This window comes from Hyaena hyaena, unplaced genomic scaffold, assembly GCF_003009895.1.
Source record: "Hyaena hyaena isolate Hyena2069 unplaced genomic scaffold, ASM300989v1 scaffold_75, whole genome shotgun sequence".
In the NCBI taxonomy this organism is placed as follows: Eukaryota; Metazoa; Chordata; class Mammalia; order Carnivora; family Hyaenidae; genus Hyaena; species Hyaena hyaena.
This window is the reverse complement of record NW_024080707.1, coordinates 3,658,377-3,683,154: the sequence shown is the minus strand read 5'-3', so window position 1 is coordinate 3,683,154 and position 24,778 is coordinate 3,658,377. Positions and strand designations below refer to the sequence as shown.

At 36.0% G+C, this 24,778-nt stretch overlaps 1 protein-coding gene across 2 annotated transcripts in view; it reads left to right on the top strand.

The window, feature by feature from the left end:
* Positions 1 to 4,551: 4,551 nt before the first annotated feature.
* Positions 4,552 to 24,778, top strand: part of CUNH1orf141 (chromosome unknown C1orf141 homolog) — a 35,322-nt gene continuing 15,095 nt past the window's right edge. For both annotated transcript variants that reach the window (XM_039233462.1, XM_039233461.1), the window contains exons 1-5: positions 4,552 to 4,568; positions 4,803 to 5,210; positions 10,179 to 10,270; positions 13,977 to 14,134; positions 22,145 to 22,242. In XM_039233462.1, the coding sequence (XP_039089393.1) occupies positions 10,196 to 10,270; positions 13,977 to 14,134; positions 22,145 to 22,242 (331 nt within the window). In that variant the 5' untranslated portion in view covers positions 4,552 to 4,568; positions 4,803 to 5,210; positions 10,179 to 10,195. The remainder of the gene's footprint in view (positions 4,569 to 4,802; positions 5,211 to 10,178; positions 10,271 to 13,976; positions 14,135 to 22,144; positions 22,243 to 24,778) is intronic.

The following is a 24,778-nucleotide window of genomic DNA, read 5'->3' as shown; positions in this document are numbered from 1 at the left end:
ATGGGGTAACATGCACCCCAATGTTTATAGCAGTATTATCAACAATAGCCATACTATGGAGGGAGCCCAAATGTCCATTGACTAATGAATAGATAAAGCAGATATGATGCATGTATGTGTGTTTAAGTGTAATATGGAATATTACTCAGCCATAAAAAAGAATGAAATCTTGCCATTTGGAATCATGTAGATAGAGCTAGAATGTATTATTCTAAGCAAAATGAATCAATTGAGAAAGACAAATACCATAAGATTTCACTCATATGTAGAATTTAAGAAACAAAACAGGTGAACATATGAGAAAGGGGAAAAAAGAGAAGAAAGGGAAAACAACTCACAAGAGAGTCTTAAAGATAGAGAACAAATGGAGAGTTGATGGAGGGGAAGTGAGTGGGGAATAGGCTAAATGGGTGATAGGCATTAAGGAGGGCACTTGTGATGAGTACTGGTTGTTTATGTAAGTGATGAATCACTGAATTTTACTCTTGAAACCAATATTGCATTGTATGGTAACTAAATTTTAAATGAAAAAAAGGGAAAAAATAGAGTCAGTTGTTTTAAAATTATGATTCTATGGTGTGTGTGAATGGTGTGTGTATGGGGGCGGGGTGTCCAACCTGCTATCCAACTTACAAAATACAATGGTGAAGGGTGATCTTACAAATCACATGGGTAATTTCTTGATTTTAGGAATAAGAATGTTTTGTTTTGTTTTGTTTTTTAATGCCGTAAGGCATGATAGTAGCCTTTTCCAAATGTTCAAATACAGGCCATTGACTTACACTCATGCCTACAAGCTGAATGGAGGAAGTTTTAAGCTTCTTTTCAGAATTCTGTGTTTCCAGGAATGTACAAAAGGAAGAAAGAAAACAAGAAAAGCAAAGTCACTATTCCCAATTCTTTTATCCTTGATCTTTTCTGTAGCTTCTTTCTCCTTCTGATCTTTCAGCATAATTGTTTTTATATCTATGATATTTGGTGAGTCACTTTCATTTTTTAGTGACATAAGTATGTGGGTGAAACCTCTCTTTGGAGAGAGAAAACTGACCTTTTCAAGGTAGGGAAAGTTCTGGAAACTTTCCATGGACACAGGATGTGTTGTAATAGGGCTGGAGGTGGCTGGTTGGGTGAAAATGACTACCAGAGCCAGAAGAGAAAAGAAAGAAGTACAGGCAGAGGTATTGACAGGCTGGAAATTAAAATTTGTATAGAGAGGGGAGATGAAACAGGAAACACATAGGTTTTTTAAATCTTAGATTCTTTTTGTCCTTCCAGTCAGTGGAACTATCTCCAGCCACATCTGGTTGGGGTGAAAGATTGAATGGATGCAAAAAAGGGTATGTATAAAGCTGGGCTGGTGGGTTGCTCCTGCCACAGTTTCTCAGGTGAATCTGGGTTGGAGGTGGGAGGCAGCCTGGGCCTCTTCTGGGTTTCTTAAAAACAACATCTGCCTCTTCTATGCTTACTTTTAAGGATCTTCCTCTCTCTCCCCCCCCCCCCCAGTTTTGACTTCTCCTTGGAGGAAAACATAGAGCCTTTGAGTTGGTATCTTTATTTTCTAGCTGCCCCACCCCCCGCCTCCACTGGAACAGGCCAGGGAGGTGGGTTTGCCACCTGGAAGGTGACCCTGGGGAGGGGGTGAGAGGGGATGGGATGGGGTGGGCACAAGGTGTGAGCTGGCTTGAGGGGGCCTAACTGGTGCATTTCAAACTGACCAGACAGAACCAACCTGGAATGGGCTGATGAGTTGATAATTCTTGCAATAATTGTGGAATTTGGAGATTCCTCCAATTGTTATCTGAGTGGTTACTCACAATAATACTCCCCAGAGCCTATACATCATACTTTTAAAACTTCGTTGATATATTTCCTTCGAAGCTTCCTATTCAACCTCAAGTTGGTGACAGGCAAATTTTAGTAAAGTTTCAAAATGAAGAGTAAATTTTCTCTCCCTTTCTCATAACAAAAAGAAGACAAGAAAAAAAGTAAACATTAAAAAATGTTTTGAAAAAACAAAAAGGAGACAAGAAAATATGTGGTATATAGATCTAAGCATATGGGCCAGGTTTAATGGTTAAATCTTCTGACAGTGAGTTCTAAAATCAGTACTCATAATTTGTGGGCTGCATTAGTTTACTAGGGCTGCCATAACAAAATGCCATAGGGGAGTCTGGGTGGCTCATTTGGTTAAGTGTCTGACTTTGGCTCAGGTCATGAACTTGTGGTTTGTGAATTTGAGCCCCATGTCAGGCTCTGTGCTGACAGCTCAGAGCCTGGAGCCTGCTTCGAATTCTGTCTCCCTCTCTCTCTGTCCCTCCCTTGCTTGTACACATTCTCCCTGTTTCTCTCTCTCTCTCTCTCTCCCTGTCTCTCAAAAATAAATACACATTAAAACATTTTTAATGCCATAGACTGGGAGGTTTAACTAACAGAAATTTATTTCTCATAGTTCTGGAGGCTGGAAGGTCAGGATCAAGGTGCCTACAGGTTTGGTTTCTCCTTGGGCCTCTTTTGTTGGCTTTGGAATGGCTGCTTTGATGTGTCCTCAAATGGGCTCTCCTCTGTGCATGATGTCTGTGTTCTCATCTCTTCTTACATAACACAAATCAAATGGATTAGGGTTCAGTCTAATGGCCCTATTTTCACTTAGTTAACTCTTAAAATAAAGGCCCTGTTTCCAAAAACAGCCACATTCTGAGGTACTGGGAGATAGTGCTTCCACCTAGGAATTTTGGTGAGACATAATTCAGCCCATAAGGTGGGCCATTTATTGATATTTCAGACTTAAAAAACAAGATTTCTTAGTGTCTATACTTGGAATATGAGGTGGAGAAATTCAGCCTGTTATCTCACTATTAAGGAAAATGTAATTATTGAACATGAGTGCTTATTATGTGCTCAATACAGTGTTTAGTGGATGTGTAAGATAAAAATGTAAGACAGAGGCCTTTCCTTCAAAGAGTCAATGTTTGAACTGATGAAACCAGATAGTAGAAGTAAATGTTAATTTAAGCTTCCATTTTCTAGATAATCGCTCAGTCCTGCTCTTTAATTTATGAGTCTGAGACTCTTTTGGTTTTCTTGAGTTCTTCCTTTTATAGGAGACATTTGGAACTTGCTGAAGAAACCTGCTTAGCAGAGCCTATTATGTGGGCAGTTATTAAGTTGGGGTTTTTTGTGTGTTTGCTTTTTGAATTTTTTTAGTACCAAAGGTGCTAACTGTTAAAAATGAAGTAGTGCTCTTCAAAGTAACTTTTTAGTTTGATGTCATTATTCTTAGTATGACTCAGCCTCTGATGTGCTTATAACATTGGCCCTGCAACCTTGAAATTGTTCATTATGCAGCCAAGTCTTCACAGTGAGGTCTGTGGGTGATTTACTACAAGAGTGACCGGGAATTTTGTTCTGCCCTAGTTGGCAAATTCTCTGTTTCATTGTGTTCTTTTTCAAAAAACTGTCATTATTGAGCCAGTAATTAAGAACATAAATCCAAGTTTCCTTTGAAAACAATTTTACTGAATTTAGATTTGGCAAGAACCACATTTTATAACCATTTGCTCAACTTTGTATTTCATCCTCCAGTACATCATCCTCAATCATTATCATCTATTATGGGTAAACTGGGATTACTCCCCATAAAATGATAGCATCAGAGACATCTCCAAATTAAACTGGAGTTTTCAGATCCCAGTTAGGAATAAAATTGTTTCGTTGGTTCTGAGATTCAGAAGTGGGTAAGCATTGTTTTTAGATGAGTTTCAGCACATTGAGGAAGCAATTTGTCAAAGGGTAATTTCGGTAGCACAATGTACCAAATTCTGTGGTGAAGGACAAAGTACTATTGGAGCACATGTGATGAAGAGACTGTCACCAAGACAAGGAATGTGAGGTTATCAAGGAAAGTTTCATCAAAGAGGTGGCTTTCATATTAGAATCTAATAAAGAATAGGCTTTTGACTGGAAGACGTGAGGAGAGAACCTTGCCAGGGAAAGGAAAAGCACGAGAAAAGACATGCTTGGGGAAAAGACAGGATGCGTCCAGGGAATAGGAGTCATAGAATTTGACAGAAGATTGGATGTGGTGGGAGATTAACTCAAAATGTGGCCTGAGCCAGACCCTGGACTGCCTTTTCTTGAAACATCTCATATATCATCTAAAAATAGCTTGCATATTATTCTGCAGGTAATAGGGAGCTACTTAAGGTTTGTGGCCTGGAGCTGGACTTGGTCAGCAATTCAGTATCATCAAAAAGACAGTTCTGATGGAACTGTGAATAATCAGTATTTGAGGGATGAAGAGGAAGATTGGGAAAGGCAAATTAGGGGCTGTGTAGTGCAGTAACCACTTGGAAGGAAAAGTGAAACCTGAAGGCCTGGGGAAGAGACAATGACAGTGAAATGAAAGCAAGAATCAGAAAAGTCTTGTCCAGTTGGGATCAATATTGCCTCATGGTTCAGAGAATCATATGAGAGACTATTGACCCATTCTACCCACAAGATTCTGTGAGTTATACTTTTGTGACCACATAAGAGCCCTACATTCCAGAAGAGAGCATTTCCTCACAAATGTAAGTACATATAATAACACTTCAGATATATCTGTATATATTTAAGAAGTGAGATCATCTCTCTGAACCCCGTTAATGTATTGGTTGAAAAGGAAATGATTAAATCTACTTCTTTGAGTACAAACCAATTTTGTGTTTTTGATGAGTCTCTTGTATGGAGATTAGGTAATATTTATCAGGGTCGTTTTCCTAAATATTTACTATATTTTCAAGGCCTACACTTGTGCTTTATAGGACAATGAGCTTCAGTTTCTGCTCACTCAACTCAGAATAAGATTTTAATAGAAAGTTGAGAATAAAACTATGAAAAAACGAGAAGAAAAGGAAACAAGATAATCAGATGACATGGTACAGAAGATACTGAATTGCTGGATTAAAATAGAAGATACTGAATTGCCAGATTAAAATAGAAGATACTGAATTGCTGAATAAAATTGCATTGTTTACCAAGACCAAAGGGGATAGTGTAGGTAAAATTAAAGAAGTATACCGTGGAAGAAGCAAGCAGGCAGACACATGAAGAGGAGACCATTGGTGATTGCATGATGGCAGGGACAGCAGAAAAAAAATGAAATGCCATGCAGATGGATAACATGCATTTTGCAGGATTTATGAGTATCTCACATGTCTTATGCCTAATAGGTAAGTGCCTCATTACTTGTATCTACTTATTTTATTTACCAGACACTTATATGTCACTTATATTCATTCAATTGAACCTCATAACAATCCCACGAAGTAGGCATTTGCATTACTTCCATTTTACCAATGGGGCAACATGAAAAAGTTAAGCAATTAGCCCACAGTCACACAGCTCATAAGTAGCAGAGCCAAGGATTTGAACCCAGTCAGTCTGACTCCAGAGTCCATGTTCTTAACCAAAACACTATGCTGCCTTTCTAAGCTTGAAGGTGAGAAAGAAAGTAATATTTTGTAATGCTATGGTTTGATCTAGAAGGACCTTGACAAGACTTGGACCATTATCGATGAAAACTCATAAATGTAAATGCTAGCTAACCGCTGTCATAACATTTATAGTTGTTCATTTCCATTATGGCTGATGGCTAATTCATTCAGAATTTTAGGCAATTGGGATGCAAAGATGAATTAGACATGGTTCCTGCTTTCAAGTAACACATAGTTTAGAGGAGGAATAAAACAAGAATATCAAATGGTTTAATAGAGAGTGATAAGTACTCCGGTAGCAGTATATAGAGGCTATCATGTGAGCACAAACATTGGATATTTAAATCACAGTGTATCAGAGAAGGCTTCCCTGCAGAGGTGTTATTTGTGTTGGGTCTTGAAGGATGAATAAAACTTAGAAATACAGGAAATGGAGGAACGACATTGTATGTAGAGGAAACAGCAAAAGCCAAGCAACAAGTAAAGGAGAATACAACACATCAGAGACACTGTTCATTAGGTGCCACAGTTCATTAGAACTGGGGTATCAAGTATATATGAGGAAGAAGCAGATGAGGTTAAAGACTTAGAGGCCAAATCATGATTCTTACATGATAAATCAAGGAGCTTGACCCTTTGTCCTGAAAGCAGTAGGGATAGATTGAAGCTTTCATTAGGGAGGTGTGTGTTTGTGTTTGTGTGTGTGTGTATGTGTGTGTGTCTTCTTGAGAAAAGAAGTCAGACAAATGTGAAGGATAGATTGGAGGATGGAATGGATCAAATGTATAGACATATTTTGAAGACTATGGCAATAAGCCAGGCAACAAGTTATGGAACCTTAAACTGAGCCAATAGCAATGTGAATGTATAGGAAGAGAAAAACTGAGAGGATGTGTAGGATGCAGAATATACAAGTTAAAGTGATTGTGTATATTTAGGGAGTGGATAAGAAGGACTTTTCCAGAAGAGTGGTGACCAGATCCTGGTTTGGGGAATAGCTTCACTAAACTGACTGAGCCACCCAGGCGCCCCCTATGGGGAATAGCTTCAATAGAATGGTTTTAGAAAACATATTCCTCATCTTTAGCACCATAAATTCTGACTTAGCAGGACTGGGGTGGCAACTGGAAATCCGGATTCCTTGGAAGTTTCTGAATTCATTTGGCCATGATAAGGATTGAGAACCATTACAGTGCCTAAGCTTATGGGCTGGGTGCCTAAGAGATAACTAATATGATAATAAATGTTGGAAGAGACTTTTGGCTAAAGAAGAGGAAAGGTGTGGACACATTTACTTTTAGATTTAATTTGAGTTACGTCTAGGAATCTGGGTTGAGCTAGGAACATAGGTTTGGAACTTGAAAAAGAGGTATTGTGTGAAAATAGATGGTGGTAGATGAAGCCATGAGTTTGGGAGGTCATCCTGAAGAATATATGGAATAATGAAAAAGATGGCCTGAGCCCTTAGAAACTAGTATTTAGGGAGTGATCTGAGGAAGAAGGAATCTTCAGAGAGAGTAAAAAGATGTGACTGTTGTCATAGAAACCAAGAGAGGGCAGAATTTCCATAGAAAAGAGTGGCCAATATTAACAAGAGTTGTAGATACTCAAATAAGGTAAATAAGAGCAGAAAATTGCCCACTAATTTATAAAGATGGTGATTTTGGTGAGACATATGAGAGCATATATAGTACCATAGTATAGAAGAAAACCAAATCGTGGTAAATTAAGAAGGAAAAGAAATGTAAGAAATTAGAAGCCCTAAGTATAGATGAGCAATTTAAGAATTTGTCAATAAGGGAAGATGAGAGAGAATAACAGCTAATGGGGTTAGAGGAAGAATTTCTTTTTTCTTTTTCAACACCAGAAGAGGTATGAACATGCTAAGGAGAAGCATGGTAAAGAAAAGAGATTGACAGATACTAGAGAGAGGGCACACCAATGAAAATAATTCTTTTAGGGGGACAGAGGTAACTGAGTCTAGAGTACACTGGGAGGGGTTAGCTTTGAAAAGGAGAGACAACAATTTCATTAAAATTAAAAACAGATGAGATAGGAATTGATGCAAATAAGACTTTAGCATGAGAGAGAGAAGTTGAAGTATTTTTCTTGATGGTCTCTGTTTTCTTAGTGATACAGGAGAGCCCATCTGCCTTGCCCAAGAAGATAATGTCTACCAGGTACCACCTTCCTCAATAAATTTAATGGAGTACCTAGCACAATGTCTCTCATGTAATACAGTTGGGTAGCCAAATGAAGAAATGAACAAATAAATTCATTCCATCAAATGATAATATATGTTTACAGAAATAGAATAATGAAGTAAAATATGTGCCCATAGAAAGAGATGTATGAAGTAAAAGTATGAAGCCAATATTCTGGAAATGAAATGAAAGCAAAAATGATTGAATCAAGAAAGGGCTGAAACCCAGAAGGTCATATAGAGGAACACACAATGCAGAATCTAGCATTAAAGGATTAGTTTTTAGTTTATGCAAAGCAGTTGGGATACACCATCATATTAGACCTGTCTGATACAGCTAAGCCCTTGATACCCTTGGTATAATGATGAAAGCAAAAAGTTAGTCTATAGTGTTTCCTCACCTCCACTTTATCCAGGGCCATTTAGCCATTAGAAACCACTGGCACATTGCCAAAGACTTATGAAAACGTTTGCAAACTGAAAACAGTATAGGCTTCAAAATATGAAAATAAACTACAAAACTAGAATTAATAACATTCTATCAACTTCATTAACTTCAAATTTAGTATTCAAAAACTGTCATTGACACTTAAAAATAACTTGTTGGTTAGATTTTCTCCCTTCAAAAAAACCATACTCATAGCTGGTTAAGCGTCTGACTTCGGCTCAGGTCATGATCTCACAGTTCCCGGGTTCGAGCCCTGTGTTGGGCTCTGTGCTGACAGCTCAGAGCCTGGAACCTGCTTTGGATTTTGTGTCTCCCTCTCTCTCTACCCCTCCCCACTCATGATCTCTTTCTCTCAAAAATAAATAAACATTTAAAAAAAACCTCATGATATGTACAGTTATTTGCCAGGAATCATATCATTTACTATAGCAAAATAATTTTAAATAAAAAACATAATTCCTTCAAATTACAGCTGTGTGTGTGTGTGTGTGTGTGTGTGTGTATAACGTGATGATATGGTGCATCCTAAAATGTCTGTTGTGATGTTGAAGATGTGTGAAAAGTGAGAGGTGTAGGACATCTTACACTTCTAAAACACCTGCTTTCTGTTCCCTCTCACAAGGAAGCCATGTGTTTCACTTGTTCCTTGTGTCATTTGTACTTTCCCCAAACTGGGAAGCCCATTCACTTCAATAGGCTAATTCCTACAGTTATTTGCTCTTCTTTCCCTGATTGAGAAATAGAAATCTTTGTCTCCAGTAAAAGAAATTTTGGTGAGAAATATGGGAGCCTTTTCCACCCTCATTGAACTCATATTATGCATAAGGAAAACACAGAAACTAAGATTCCTTTAGTTGCTTTTAGGATATATGAGAGGATTGGTTCCTGGATCTGGAAAGACAACACAGCATCCAGATAATCTATATTCTCTACCAAAATCTGTCCCTTACTCTTCAATAGGAGACCCAGAAAGTCAGAGGTACTCATAATTGTGCTAACACCCTTGCCTGCATATCCTGTCTCCAATCTGCAACTTCAGGTTATGATATTTGTAACAAAGCAAACAGTCTGCCTTGCAGCCCCATGGCCCAGAAGAGTACAATAGTAGAAAAGACAGCTAAAAGAAATCCTTGTCTTTTCATACATTATTGTCTTTGTGAGATATTGATTGAATAATATACAATATGGGAGAAATAGCATAGACATTTTTGAGCCAGAAAGAACCTTAATGTTGACATCGATGTGCCTTAGAAATATTGATGAATTCAGTACTTTCTATCAACCATACAACTTTTACATTTAAATGCCACTGGACCCCATTCAATTCACTGAGCAAAAATATAGCTTTGGGTTAATATTCTGATTCTTGCCTCTACTCTGCTTCTAGCTATTTGTATTGCATTGGAAAGGTACTTTGTGTCCTGATGTCTAACATTCAGCCCCCGAGCCTAATATAGACTGCCTGACCCCAGATGTAATTTTCAGTAACATTAATTGACTAGAGAATATTTATTATTCTGACAGTAGGACCCAACCGCTTGACAGCTGCTCCTTCTGTGTGACTGATCGCCTTCTAAGTGCTGTGTTAACAGTTTTGGATCATTGACCAATTTAATTTGAATGCAATTAATTATACACATGTGAGCTCTTCACATTTACTTTAATTAAAATTATATCACAAAAAGAAGAAAATAGATATCAATCAAGTCACATGTTCTTACTTCAAGTATGAGTCATATCTGGTTCAACTTCTCTTTATCTTACATTTAAAAATTCCTAAGGCCCATACACATCTGGGAGCTCTGATCATGTGAACTTTGTCTAAAAAACCTGGGTACCCCTACAATTCCATGATCTATTCCATTATCTACACAGTTCTATTTTGTACCCCAAACAGAAATGTAAATGTGGATCTCTTAACTTATGCCTAAATAATCAATTATATCAAACAGAAATGTAAATGTGGATCTCTTAACTTATGCCTAAATAATCAATTATATGTATAAATTTTAATTGTTTTGGAGATTTTTTCCTTTTGTCTCCTTTTTAATAGGAATTTATTGACTGAAAATGGCAGAAAGAATCTTAGAGAAGTTAGATATTCTGGATAAGCAGGAAAAGATAATCTTGGCTGGAAGAGAAAAGGTTTGTAAATAAAAGCTAAAATTAAATTTAATCATTAAAATGTTATTATTCCAAATGTGAATGATTATCTTTATTTTTTAATGATGCCGTAGTTGTAAACTAATTTGTAAAAAGCAAATCATGTTCAAAAAGTCATCTATGTAAGTATATGCCATAAAGAATTAATTAGGTATACAAGGTGACTTCTGGATAGCTGCCATATTATATTAGGATATAATGTATCTAAGGTGATTAAGATAAAAAAATCAAATAGGCAGTCGGGGCGCCTGGGTGGCTTAGTCAGTTAAGCGTCCGACTTTCACTTAGGTCATGATCTCGCGGTTCGTGGGTTCGAGCCCCGCGTCGGGCTCTGTGCTGACTGCCAGCTCGGAGCCTGGAGCCTGTTTCAGTCTGTGACTCCCTCTCTCTCTGACCCTCCCCTGCTCACGCTGTCTCTCTCCTAGAAATAAATAAAACATTAAAAAAAAATTAAAAAAAATCAAATAGGCAGTCAAATAGTAAATGTGACTACTCCTATAGTTCTCACTAATAAGTTAAACATATAAAAAGTTATGTAATTCACTTATTAAAAGGAAGAAAATATTTGGTATAGCTGCCAAATTAAAAATAAAGGTCATAAGAATTAAACAAGGTGAGACTATTATAAAATTCAATATAAAATGTTAATAAAGAATCTCGTTTTCAAAAACTAGATTTTTAGTACATACGATCAATTTAATTTGGTTACACAAAGACTTGTAAAATTATTTAACAATGTGAATAAATGAGGCATAAAGAGCATAGAGTTTGAGAAATCAAAGAAGACATTACAAAGAGGAACTCTGAAGTGACAGAACATATTTGTGAACCTGAAGATCAAAATGTTAATGCTTGAATAGTAACTTTTCTTTTTTTTCATAGTTGTCTCCTTTCATTCAAAAAATAGAGAAGTATTGGAAAAAACAATAAATGCCTTCTTTTATTCCTACTTCAAATTTTGAAGTAGCAAACCAGGAGTAACTTACTAAAGCAGCCATATTAGATTTAAGCACCCCAAAGTTCATTCCTTTTTAATTTTTTTGTTTAAAATGAAATTTAGAAAATTTAATCAGTGATAAATCTATTTAATTTGTCCTGAAATTCCCTTTTATATGAATTTTAAATTATGTTTAGTAATAATAATTCCTACCTTTTTTACTAGGGTCTTCTTTTGTATAAACCATTTCCATAAATATTCTTTTTGTGTTACTATGCCTAGTTCATGTGTTACTAATAAAAGATTCTCTGGAAATTCTTTTCAAAGTATATATAATCAAATTTAAATTTTTTATTTTGAATTTTATTTATTTATTTATTTATTATATTTATTTTAGAGATAGAGAGCATGAGTGGAGCTGGGGGCAGAGGGAGAGAGAGAGAGAGAGAGAGAAACTTAAACAGGCTCATGCTGATCATGGAGCCTAATGTGGGCTCAATCCCATGACCCTAGAACCAATTATATATATATAAATTATGCTTAAAGGAAATAACATAAAGAAAAATTATTTTTGGCCTCTTCAACTGCTTCCTTGAGGCAAACAAAATTTAGCAATTTGATTTTATTCATCTGCATCTTCTTTTTTTTTATTTTATTTTTTTTATTTCTGAGAGAGAAAGAGAGAGAGACAGCGTGAACAGGGGAAGGTTAGAGAGAGAGGGAGACACAGAATCCAAAGACAGGCTCCAGGCTCTGAGCTAGCTGTCAGCACAGAGCCCAACATGGGGCTCGAACCCACAAACCATGAGATCATGACCTGAGCCGAAGTCAGACACTTAACTGACTGAGCCACCCAGGCGCCCCTTCATCTGCATCTTCTTTTGTGCTCTTACAAAGATATACATATATTATATATGTATGTATAAACCCATTTATCTTTACATATACTCACAATATAAAAATACAGGTACACATACATATACCTACATACATTTACGAAGGTGAATTGTCTGTTTTCTTTTTTAACGACCAAAAAATGAGATGCAAATATATAAATCTCTTTGGTAATTGCTTATTTTCTTAACCTTTATATTTTGAAACAATTATCAACTTACAGGAAGTTGCAGAGGTACTACAGAGTCCCATTTCCCTTTTACCCAGTTGCCCCCAGTAGTGACATCTTATATGGGTAGTGTACAATACCAAAGCCAGTATGAGTCCCAACCCATATTAACATTGGTGTATTACCATTAACCAGACTACAGATTTCATTTAGTTTTCACCATTTTTAAACCTGCATTCATTTGTCTGTATAAGTTCATCAATTTTATCCCATAACAGATTTGTGCAATCACTACCACAATCAAGATACAGCATGTTCCCATCACCATGAAAAAACGCTCTCATGTTACTTCTCTGTATTTGTATCCATATCCCTACTTCATTCTCCACCTACCCTTGGCAATGGCTAATCTGTTCTCCAATCTTTATAATTTAGTAATTTTGATAATGTTATGTAAATGGAATCATTTGGTATGTGAAATTTTGAGATTGATTTTTCACTAAGCATGATGACCGTGGGGCCCTTTTAAGTTTCTGCATGAATCAATAGCTTTATTATTATAAACAATGTATAAATTTTATTGCTGAGTAGTGTGCCATTGTATGGGTGTACAGAGTACCAACCACTCACCTATTGAAGGACATTTGGGTTGTTTTTAGTATTTTACTTTTAAAAATAAAGCTGCTTTAAAAAAAGATTAAAGAGAACTGCTGTGAATATTTGTGTACAGGTTTTTGTGTGAACATAAGCTTTCATTTCCCTGGGATAGTACTCAAGAATGTAATTATTGGTATAAGTTATGTCTCTTAAATGTAACAAGGTCAAGGCCACAAGGTTTGATGTGAGTTTCCCCTCCCTGCCTCTCAGCCTGGAAACTGCCTTCAATAAGCAAGCTGAGCCATTGTGGGATTTACCTCATTTGTTTCCCTTTTCTCAGAGATTATAGTCCCCCCTCTGCCTGTTCTCTAATGCCTGATTACAGTTGTTTTCATATGTTTTGTCTGGTTTTCTAGTTGTTTACGGCAGGAGGGCTTTTCCTATAGCACTTAATCCTTTATTGGCGGAAGCAGAAGTTCCTATCCTTTGACTTGTTTTCAAAATTTTTCAACACTTTATTCCTCTGTGCAGTGCTGAGAGAATTTTTTAGAAAAGATTTCTGGCTCCTTCACTAACTCATTAGCTATATCTTTTTCCCTCTTCAGCCCATCTATATAAATATTTGAACAAAGTCTTTTGATTGCTTTCTTCACTTGTTTCTGGCTCATACAACAAGATGAATGTTGGAGTGATTCACCACACGCATGGGGAGAGCAAGAGCAGCGGGTTAGAGACCAGCTTCCTCCTCTTCCAATAACTCTATGTATCAATATTTTCCTTGTGTAATATATAGGTCATTCTTACATTATGAATTTTAGAATTAGGAGGGAGCTTTCATGATCATCTAGTCTAACATCCTATCATTTCATCGATGGGAAAAGAGTAGCTTAGGTCACACAGCAACGGTATAAAAAAATGTTGGTACACAAGGGCCCCAGTTTTTAATCTGTAATATTTTGCCATTAGTGACTGGGACATAAATTCTGTGTGAGTGCATAAAGTGAGACTAATTTCATCTGTTCTATACAGGATTTTCTCTATATGAAAAGTGCTCGTTTTTTTCACAGTGTTATACTTTGGATTTATTGCAGAAAAACGGGCTTCAGAGTCAAGTAAAGAAAAAGACTTTGGTTACACCACTGACATTTGACTTGCAGTTGGAATTTGAAGAGGCTATTGCTCCATCTACATCTCAGAAAGTATCCAGGATCACAGAAGACAAGTCATGTGGTATTAAAAAACCAAAAAGGTAACCATCCTAATTACCTCAAACTTTCAGTTTGAAGTTTTAAAGCATTACTGTAGATTTGCCTTAGATTATGTAATCTGTATTAAATGTAAGTTTTGTCAAACATAGGCATTTTTCATTGCACTTATGAGTTATAAAACACTTAATCAGCATTCTGAATAAATTAGTTTGTAAAATATTTATTGTAACATTTTACTATTACAGATGGTTATTAGATAGTAATTATAATTCTGGATTTTTAAGGAAAGACTTGTCTTGAATTCTGTTACAGTGCCCCAGATTAATGTCAGGATTTATTTCAAACTTTAGACCAATAGACTGCCAAAGGAAGTCCCCCAACCAAGTAAGGCAGTTTCTCTGTGTACTTATAAGAAGTAGCCTGAATATGTCATACTTGGTCTTTCACTGGCATTGTGGATGTGTGTAATGCTATATAATTTTTCTAGGCATCAGAAATGTAGAGGAGAGGCCAGACAAAAGAAATAATAAGATGTAGAATCAATAGAACTTCTATTGTACCTTGGTGGTAGTATGGACACTGTTCTAACCTCATTTATTCTGTGTAACCATTCAATATGTTCAGTGCAATTTTATAGATGAAAAGTCCATCTGGGTGGGGTTAAATAACTTGCCCATGGTCACACAGATAAGTGGCTCAAGCTGGATTTAAACTCTAGCAGTCCAATTTCAGTACCTGTGCTCTTTATTACTCATGCAGCTAGATGAATGTTGGATGACGAATTTATCACTACCCCATTCTGAATGTAGAATGACTTGCAGTTTTCAGGCTTGGTTATTAAGTGCATTATAACATTTTGTACTTATACTGAGAATATATGATGAAACACAGATTGGGGTGGATACGAGGATTACAGTGATGAGGTTTGAGTTTTACTTTGGATATATTAAGTTTTAGAAGTCTGTGGGGCATTCATGAGGGGGCATTCTTCTTCTAGGAAGCCACCCATTCTTGTCAGGGGGTCCTTTTTAGCTGTAACAGAATGATTGCTTAAGTAACAGAGCATAAGACAGAACATTTCTGTCCTCATATCAACAATGATATCCAGGTTACATTGGTTATATTGGGTAAATTCAGTTCCTCTGTATCTGGAGATACAGGGACCTGGTCTTGTAAGTTTTGTTAATTATAATTCAGGATGCCAGTCTCCACCAGTGCTCACAAACCTCACTCCTACACTGAGCCATGATGGCAGATGTACTTCACACAGCTGATTCATGTGAAGACTAATGACAGAGATGCACTGTTCTAGCTCAGTGGTTCTCAAACGTGAAGGGCTCTTTAAAACATGGATTGCTGGGCTGCACTTGCAGAGTTTTTGATTCAGTATTTTTGATTGGGGAGGTCTGTGTGGGGCCTGATAATTTGCATGTCTAGTAAGTTTCCAGGAAATGCTGGTGCTGCTGGTCCAGGGACCAACCTTTGAGTCTTTCTGCTCTAGCTTATATTCTGCTGATCTAGCTGCCCAACACTAACATCTGTTCATTCCAGTTTTCTCCCATACAGTTTGCCGAATATCACAGCCTGGTGCTGTGATCACCTAACTGATGAAACCTTACCAGGTTTATTTGTAGCTGTGCTTCACCTTCAGAGTAGTAGTTTTCAACCCACCTGCACATTAGTATTACTCAGGGAGCTTTAAAATAATTGGATTCTACTTTAATTAGTTTGGAGTAAATCCCAGGTATTACTATTTTTAAGATTCCCCAAAAGATTCTTACATAAAACTAAGATTGAGAACTATTCAAATTATTAGGGTTTTTTTTTCTCAGTTACTCCCAGAGACATGTAACTATTAGCTCAGGATTTTTGCATTTTTCTCAGATAAATGGGAACCGATTAAATATTAAAATATTAACTGAGAGACCTCAGTTAATCTGTATATAGTCTCTAAGATTTCTCAGTAAACACCAAATCTACTCTTCTCTGCAACTTTTCATAAGTGGACCTTTTACAGAAAAGTCATATTCATGTTAGCAAAACTTCCTTTTAAAACTTACCTAGAATAAGGTATTTTAAAGGAAATACAAGAGAGGCACCCAGGTGGCTCAGTTGTTTGTGTGCAGCTTTTGGTTTCAGCTCAGGTCATGATCTTCAGATCCATGGGATCAAGCCCCTAGTGTGGCTCTGTGCTGACAATGTGGGGCCTTCTTGGGATTCTTTCTCTCCCTCTCTCTCTCTGCCCCTCCTCCTCTGGTGAGCTTGCTCTCTCTCTTTCTCTCTCTCTCCTTTGAAAAAATAAAAGAAAGACAAAGTGATTTTTCTATTTTTTAAGCATTAATATTGCATTATCAGATGAAAATGGCCATTTTAGCATTTATAAAGCGATAAGAAATAGAAAACAAGTTAGGGGTAAGGAGATTGATTAAAGGTATTTAAATTGTCACTGAAAGTTACCTCGGGAAATAATTCAAGGCTACTGAAATTACAAAAAAATGATATTTTTCTTTTTTTTAAGTTTATTTATTTTGAGAGAGAGAGAGAGCAAGAGCAGGGGAGGGGCAGAGAGAGAGGGAGAGAAAATTCCAAGCAGGATTCTATCAGTGCAGAAGGCTATTCAGAGCTCAAACTCAAGAATGATGAGATCATGACCTGAGCTGAAATCGAGAGTTAGACACTTAACTGACTGAGCCATATAGGTGCCCCAAGAATATTTTCCTTTAGATTAATAGATTAATAGGGGCTATTCATTAGAAGATTTATTTTCCTATAAAGAAATCTATACTGAGACCTGTCAAAAGAATATTACTTTTAGAAAAACTTTTATGACAATAGGATAAACTTGCATATAGGAAAGAGAGTTAAATATTAATAAAGGATTCTCTTAAAGTCTATAGTGAAATTTAATTGGTCAAATTCCTTCTTCCTTTAGTTCAATATGCATGTCTTGTACACTGTGACATTAGCCTGGCATAGAGATTAAGAAGAGGTTTATAGGTCAGTTGCCAGGTTTGTATCTTAGCTTTGCTTTCTACTAGTTGTGACCTTGGACTAGTTATATAATCTTTTGTGTCTCAGTCTGCTCATATTTACAGTGTGGATAATAATAGTATGTATTCCATAGGGTTGTTTTGCAAGTTAAATGTATTGAAATGTGTGAAGAGTTTAAAATAGGCACTCAGAAAAGAACAAAACAAAAACAAAACTCAGCAATAAAAATATAAGCTGTATTAAACATAGGCAAAGGAAGGCAAAATAAGATAAAAACAGAAAAAGAGGCAAACCATAAGAGACTCTTAAATACAGAGAAGAAACTGAGGATTGCTGGAGGGGTGGTGGGTGGGGGATGGGCACTTGTGATGAGCTTTGGGTGTGGTATGTTAATGATGAATCACTAGGTTCTACTTTTGAAATCAATACTAAAAAAATAGAAAAATATGCTGTATTTTTGAAATATACAACCATATATTCTAATCATTAAAAATAAGATAGTAATGAGAGTCACAAGCCATATTTACATATAGCAATCATTTCTAAAATCTTAGGTAAAATATGACTTACAGGTAAGTAGGGTGAGGTGGGCTGGGAACAGGAAGGATAGAGAAGATGGAGGCTTTTATGTGAGTGGTAGCAGAGATTCATGTCTCATTCCTGATGCCCACACCATTTCTCAATTATGCAGGCACAGGCTCCTTCAAGGCTCCAAGAGGATTCTGGGGAGGTAACAGTCTCAACTCCAGCGCTCTGTGGGGAGAGGTTCACTACTGAGTTGAACACTTTCTCTTCTCTGTAGCTGGAAGAGGACTCCTTATTATTGCTCATACCTGGATAAACCTGACATTCTAGAGGAGGGCCTCTTTACACTGACTGCCTACTTGACAGCTTTTTGTAAAATATGCTGAACCCTGCCTAGAGATCATGATTTAACTCTGAGGGGGGGTTGGGGGGAGGAGTGTGGGCATTGGAGTTTTTTCAGAGCACCCTAGATAGTTCTAATATACATATGGAAATTTAAGAAACATTTCTAGAGGCCTCTTCATTTGTTACTCCCTCAATCAAGAGACTCTCCTATGACAGCTTGTTTGCCACTGATACTCTGCAAAATAATCTTCTCTCTCACTGACTGATATTACCTGTATCTCAAATAGCCTGACATTTATATATGCTGAGGGAACTCACACTCACTGAAATGAGAGGTCAAAGAGAAATCCCAGGTCATGCTGACTGCCAGCTCAGAGCCTGGAGCCTGTTTCAGAGTCTGTGTCTCCCTCTCTCTCTGACCCTCCCCTGCTCGCGCTGTCTCTCTCTCTCTCCTAGAAATAAATAAAAATATTTTAAAAAATTGAGTAGAAAAATAAAAATAGCATACAGATAAAAACTGGATTGATAGTCTAGAAGGTCAAATAGAAGCAAAATCTTAAGAAAATACAAAAAATAAAATGGAAAAGATTGAAAAGGGATATATAGTAAGGTTTCAAGATAGTCAACCTGTAAATATATACCTACTACATAAATCAGGAAAGTAAGAAACATGGTAAGGAAATATTAAGGGAAAAAATGACATTTTGTGAAGACAGACTTGAATTTTCAGATAAAAAGGATTACCAACTGCTAGACTTACAGTAAAATTATTTAAGTCCAAAGGCAGAAAAATATTGGTTAATTACAAAGGAAATGAAGTCAAATGAGTTTCATATGTCTCATCTGCATCTCTGAGACTAGAAGACAATGAACAGTTTTAAACCTTTGAACAGAATGGCAATCCAGCAATCCTCTATTTAGATGAATCATCATTTATATATGAGAAGAAAGGAGAAATTTTTGGATATGAAAATCTTTAGAAGGTAATCCACCTATATATTCTTTCTGAGAAATTTACCTGGAGAAATGTTTTATCTAAGTTAAAATCAAATATAAGTGAAATAAAGATCCAAACGGGATGTCTTTATGACAAAAATATATATATTTGGAATGATCCCATGATACCAGAATGAAAGGTCTGTTCTTCCATCTGACAGTGGCTGTTCTGTAAAATCATAAAACATTCCAAAGCATTTCCAGGGAAGTTACCCATAACAGATTCCTAGTTGGGAAGAGGCAGCTTTTAAAGCAATCCCCATGCTTCCATCTGGGCTGTGTCCTGCTCTTGGGTTTCTTCCTTTTGTGTGCCAACGACATTTCATATCCATTCCTTCCTTTAACTCCAGTCCAGGCAGCACAGAGTCAAGGCCTTTACCTATATTCCCTTTAACTCAACTGCAACAGGGTGTAATTTCACAGGGGATTTTTCTAAATATAAGACCATGAAAGAGTGAGTGAAGGTGGATCAATTAAAAATATATAAGCAGTTCAAAACCAATAAAGCTTATAAAAAACAGATTTATGATTTTGTGCTAGTGAATTAAACCACCAAATTCATAATCCAAGTTCCATTCTTTATATGCATGAGAACGTAATGTGAAGAACTCAGTTTTTATTCTTAGGCTCTTATCCTCCCGTTTCTTCTTCCTACTGTTGAGAAGAAATTCTCCATCAATCTTTTGTATTTCTGTGCATCTTGCAAGCAGAGGCACTGGTTACCTTGTTCCTAGCTAGCTTCTCAAGAGTTTTTATATAACAAACAAACTTGAAAGAAGTAGTGCTTTTCTTTGAACAAGAACAGGTATATTACTCTTCATTTTAAAAGATTTGCATTCTGTAAGCTCAGGGTTCCACTCTCCTAGTAACTTACTGTATGTGGAGAAGTCATCTGGCCCTCTGCTTGTTGCCTTGTGGAATTGAGGCTCAGAGAACTGATACAGTTCTCTATAGGACTCTATTTATATACCCCATTTATCTATCCCATAAGCCTCTCTGCTTCTGGGCAGCAGGATTTATATTTTAATTATTAGTCAACTAAATCCTTAAAATTAATCCATATAATAAAGTTTTTAAACAATATGACAAGAGACTATACAAACTAGAAAAGAAAGTCAAGATCAGTTTAGAACAGAGTTTGTGTATAATGAATCTTATAAACCATCCCAGCTAAGAATAAAACAACTGAACTGAAATTTGACCTCTTCCTATGTCCCAAACGTTTTGTTAAGCAACTTCTAAACTTTATTTTACATAATTCTTATACTAACCCTATAAGGTAGCTATTACCACATTTGGCCTGTGAAGGACAGATTCAAAGGAAATCAGTATTCTGCAGAACTTCACATAGAGTCAAGATGCAAAGTAAGGTCCGACTCCAAACTCCACACTCTTTGGTTCACCATAAGGAAATCCATATTCAAACATCTCTATATATTGTGTAAGTGTATTTGAAAAATACCTTAGTAAGATAAAGATAAAAAAAAAATTACTCCTTAACAAGACTATATAGCCAACTTCAGCCTTAGAATGGAACTCTTGACACATTCCCATTTAAATCAGAAGCAGAAGGATTCTCATTCTAACCAGTATACTATACTATTCTAGAAGTACTTGCCAATGATATTAGATAAGAACATAAGACAAAAATATACATTTTTTGAAAGGAATAAAATGTTTTATGAAGATTAAATGAATGTTTACTGATCCAAAGAGAATAAACTAAAGTCTCATTGGAAGTTAGAAGATAATAAGAAAGTTTAATAAAAATTTACCAGGACAATTTGTGCACTCAGCAGATTTTTATTGCGCTTGTACTATGTGCCAGTCAATGTGCTAGGTGCTGGGAATACCAGAGTGAACAAAATCTGCCCTCAATTTACATTTTAGGATAAGGTGGGAAGACAGATAATAAACTAAATGAACAAATGAATATTTAATGTAAATCCATTAGTGATAAGTACTATGAAGAAAATGATAGTAAATTAAAGGTTGTACAGAGATTGAAATTGAGCAGGGTCTTACAAAATGCTCTCTTATAACTTAAGGGAGTAACTCTTGGTAATAGCTGGGGAATATTCTTGGAGTGAGAATTTTGAATTTTATTTGAGTCCAGTAGAAAACATTTGGAGGGAAATGGCAATCACATGTTTATTTTACAGATGCCACCATGACCGCATTGGAAATAGACTGTAGGGGATGAGTGATAGCCGAGACAGCAGGCAGAAGGCAACAGATACATGGAAGTAGCTCAGATGGGAAGGTGTCTTGGACTTGGGTAGAAGTAATAAGGAAAGAAGTAGTTGGATTTGGGATGTATTTCAAAGAAAGATCTAGTGAGGCTTACCAACAGTTGGGAATGAGGAGTGAGAGAAAGAAATCAGAGATATTGTCGAGTTTTGGGCCTAAGGCTTTGTTTGAATGGAGATGGGGAAGCCTCAAAGATTCGGAAGGAAGCAGAAGCAAAGATAAGGTTTTGAATGTGTTAAGTTTGAGATGCCTATGATAGCAGAAGTCACGTAGCAGTTGGATATATAAATCTGGAGCTCAGAGAGGAGTTTGAACACCTGGATTTATAAATCTCCCTTTATAAATGACCCTTTAGATAATATGTGAAGATATGAGATTAGATATCAACTGAGGATGAGTGTTTGAGGTCAAAAGACTGAGTCATGGATTATTCCAGTGTTTAGAGGTCAGAAATATAATGAATAATGTAATACTATTAACTTTATTACACACCATCAGTAGTCAAAGGATTTAGTGGAGAAATTTTCTCTTATAATAAATAAATGCTATGATCCTATCTGGTATATTATTTTGTTATCTGAACTGACCCTAACTCTGAGTCCCATCACCTTGACTTATGTCCGACAAAGTCCCCAATATCTCATTTAATGAATTTCCAGCATATTTTTAAAAAAGGTTAATCAGCTTGTGAACTATAGTTTCCTAGAGTGCCCTCTCTATGACAACAGTAGCTTCCTGTCTGTCTCTACTGCAAGGGATTATCCCTAATACTTTCATCTCTGGCTTAGTACCAACGTTTTACACTCTGTACCATAATAGTATTAATACAACAACATCTTAATCTATGTAATTGGGACTTCACCACATTTCTCAAAATTTATTTTTAGATTAGTTTTGTAGATTTTTCTGGTTATTTTAACTTAGATTACTTTTATTTTTTCTAGATATATCACCTTTAAAAATGAACCTGAACCTACAAAGAATGATTTTATGCCACACTTTGTACCAACAAATACAAAAAATAAAGAAAGGAAGTCAATAGGTAAGGCTGTGCATAACATATTTACTTCTCCTTTAACTTACGAATGAGTGCTTTTGCTTTTATCATATACTTTGTTATTTATTAATGTATATCTTTTTTAATGTTTTGTTTGTTTTTTTATTATTATTTCTGAGAGAGAGAAAGAGACAGTGTGAGCAGGAGAGGGTCAGAGAGAGAGGGAGACACAGAATCCAAAGCAGGCTCCAGGCTCTGAGCTGGCTATCAGCACAGAGCCTGATGTGGGGCTTGAACCCAGGAACTGTGAGATCATGACCTGAGCTGAAGCTGGATGCTCAACTGACTGAGCCACCCAGGCGCCCCTTATTAATGTATATCTTAAAAGTTCTTGACCATTGGATGTTTCTGTTGAAAGAATTTTCTTGAAAGCATATGGTGTATAACTGCAGTGTGAAAGATTTCAGTGAGCTATAAAGAAGAATTTCCTGAGAGGTAGAGATGTTAAATATCAGAATGGACAATTTATACAATTCACAAATTAAGAATATATTTTTGTTTATATATTTATTTTTCTTGAAAGAAAGCATCCGAGTTTCCTTTAAGCTCAACCCTAAGAGTTTCTTTATTGTTAAAAAATCAATCGAGTATGGACATCTTGCTTAATAAAAACTAACTTTACAGAAACTGTAAAGGAACTTTCTTAGAACATTAAGGAATCTGTCAGCTAAGAACAAGCACGGCCGATCTTCAGCGAATTTGAGTGTTTTGTGTTCCTTTTGTTTCTTTCTCTGGAATTATCAAAATACCATTCGATTGCATCATTCTCATTGACCTCTTTGACTGAGTAAGGCTCCTTTACTCCACATTGCCCCATACTGCCTCACTTCTCTAATACTCTTCATCATCTAAATTCTCAAATGATTTGTTTATATACACTGTCTCTACTTCCACTTTTGTTCAAACTTCAGACAACTCTAGTCTGGATTCTGTCTCCACCATCTCACTGAAGTTGCACTGATCAATCTCCTTTGCTAAATCCAAATAATAGTTTTCTGTTTTTATTTTCTTCCACCTTTCTATAACAAATATAGTTGGTCAATAATTCCTTACTTCTGAAAACTCTCCTCTTAGGGGTTTTGGAACCCATATCTCTTGTTTTCCTGCTATTTCACTCCTCAGTCTCCCTTCTTAATTTATCTTCTCCATCATTAAAATCCTGTACAGTTGACCCTTAAACAACTTCATCAGGGGCACTGACTCCAAAGCACAGTTAAAAATCCACATATAACTTGTGATTCCCCCCAAATTTAACAATTATTAGCCTATCGTTGACCAGAAACCTTTCCAATAATATAAACATATTTTGTCTTTATATGTATTATATGTTATCTTCTTATAATAAAGTAAGCTAAAGAAAAATGTTATTAAGAGAATCATAAGGATAAGAAAATACATTTACAGTGTTGTACTATCAAAAAATCCATATGTAAGTGGATTCATGCAGTTCAAACCTATGGTATTCAAGGATCAATTGTATATCACAACTCATCTATTCTACTGTTGAAATTTTAAGTTTTAGTTTCTCAACCATTACAATGATGAAATGAACATTCTTGTTTATGCTCCTGTTGCATATGTGTATTTTTTGAGAGTATATATCCAGGATTTATATTGCCAAATGTACTTATCTTCAACTGTATAAATACTGACAAACTTTCCAATGTATTTGTACCGTTTTATACTCCTGTCAGATTTGGGAGAATTCTTTTTGTTCTGCTTTCTTGCTAAGATAAGAACTGCCAGATTTTTATTTTTGCAATCTACTGGATATGTAATAGTATATCATTATGTTTTAATTTGCATTTCTGTGATTACTAGTAAGTTTAAGAACTTTTTCATAAGACCAAGTAAATTTACACTTTGGAAATCATCCAAGCCTTAGCTCATTTTAAAAGTAGGTTTTTGTCCTTTTCTCATTAATTTCTTTATATATTTTGGTGACTAGTTTTTTTGTTGGTTTTCTGTGTTGTGAATATTTTCTCTTTTTTTACTCTATGATGTCTTTTTGATGAAGAGAAATTCTTTCACTTTAATAAAGTGAAGTATACCACATCTTTCACCATTTGTTTAGGATGCTTTGTAGCATATTTAAGGAATTGTTCCCTGCTCTGTGATGATGAAGACCTTCTCCTATTTATATTGTAAAAGACTTTAGTTCTTCTTTTTATATTTAGGCCTAAAGTCTACCTGGAATTAAATTTTGAGTGAGGTAAGGGTCAAGTTTATTTTTTTCATGTGGATATAGAGTTATCTGAGCATGTTATTTAAAAGACTATTCTTGGGGAACTTGGTGACTCAGTCAGTTAAGTGTCCAACTTCTGCTCAGGTCATGATCTCATGGTTTGTGAGTTCCAGCCCCGTGTCCAACTCTATGCTGACAGAGCCTTTAACCTGCTTCAGATTCTGTGTCTCCCTCTCTCTGCCCCTTCTCCATTTATACTCTTTATCTCTCTCTCTCTCTCTCTCTCTCTCAAAAATATATAAACATTTAAAAAATAATTTTTTAAAAAGGCTATTC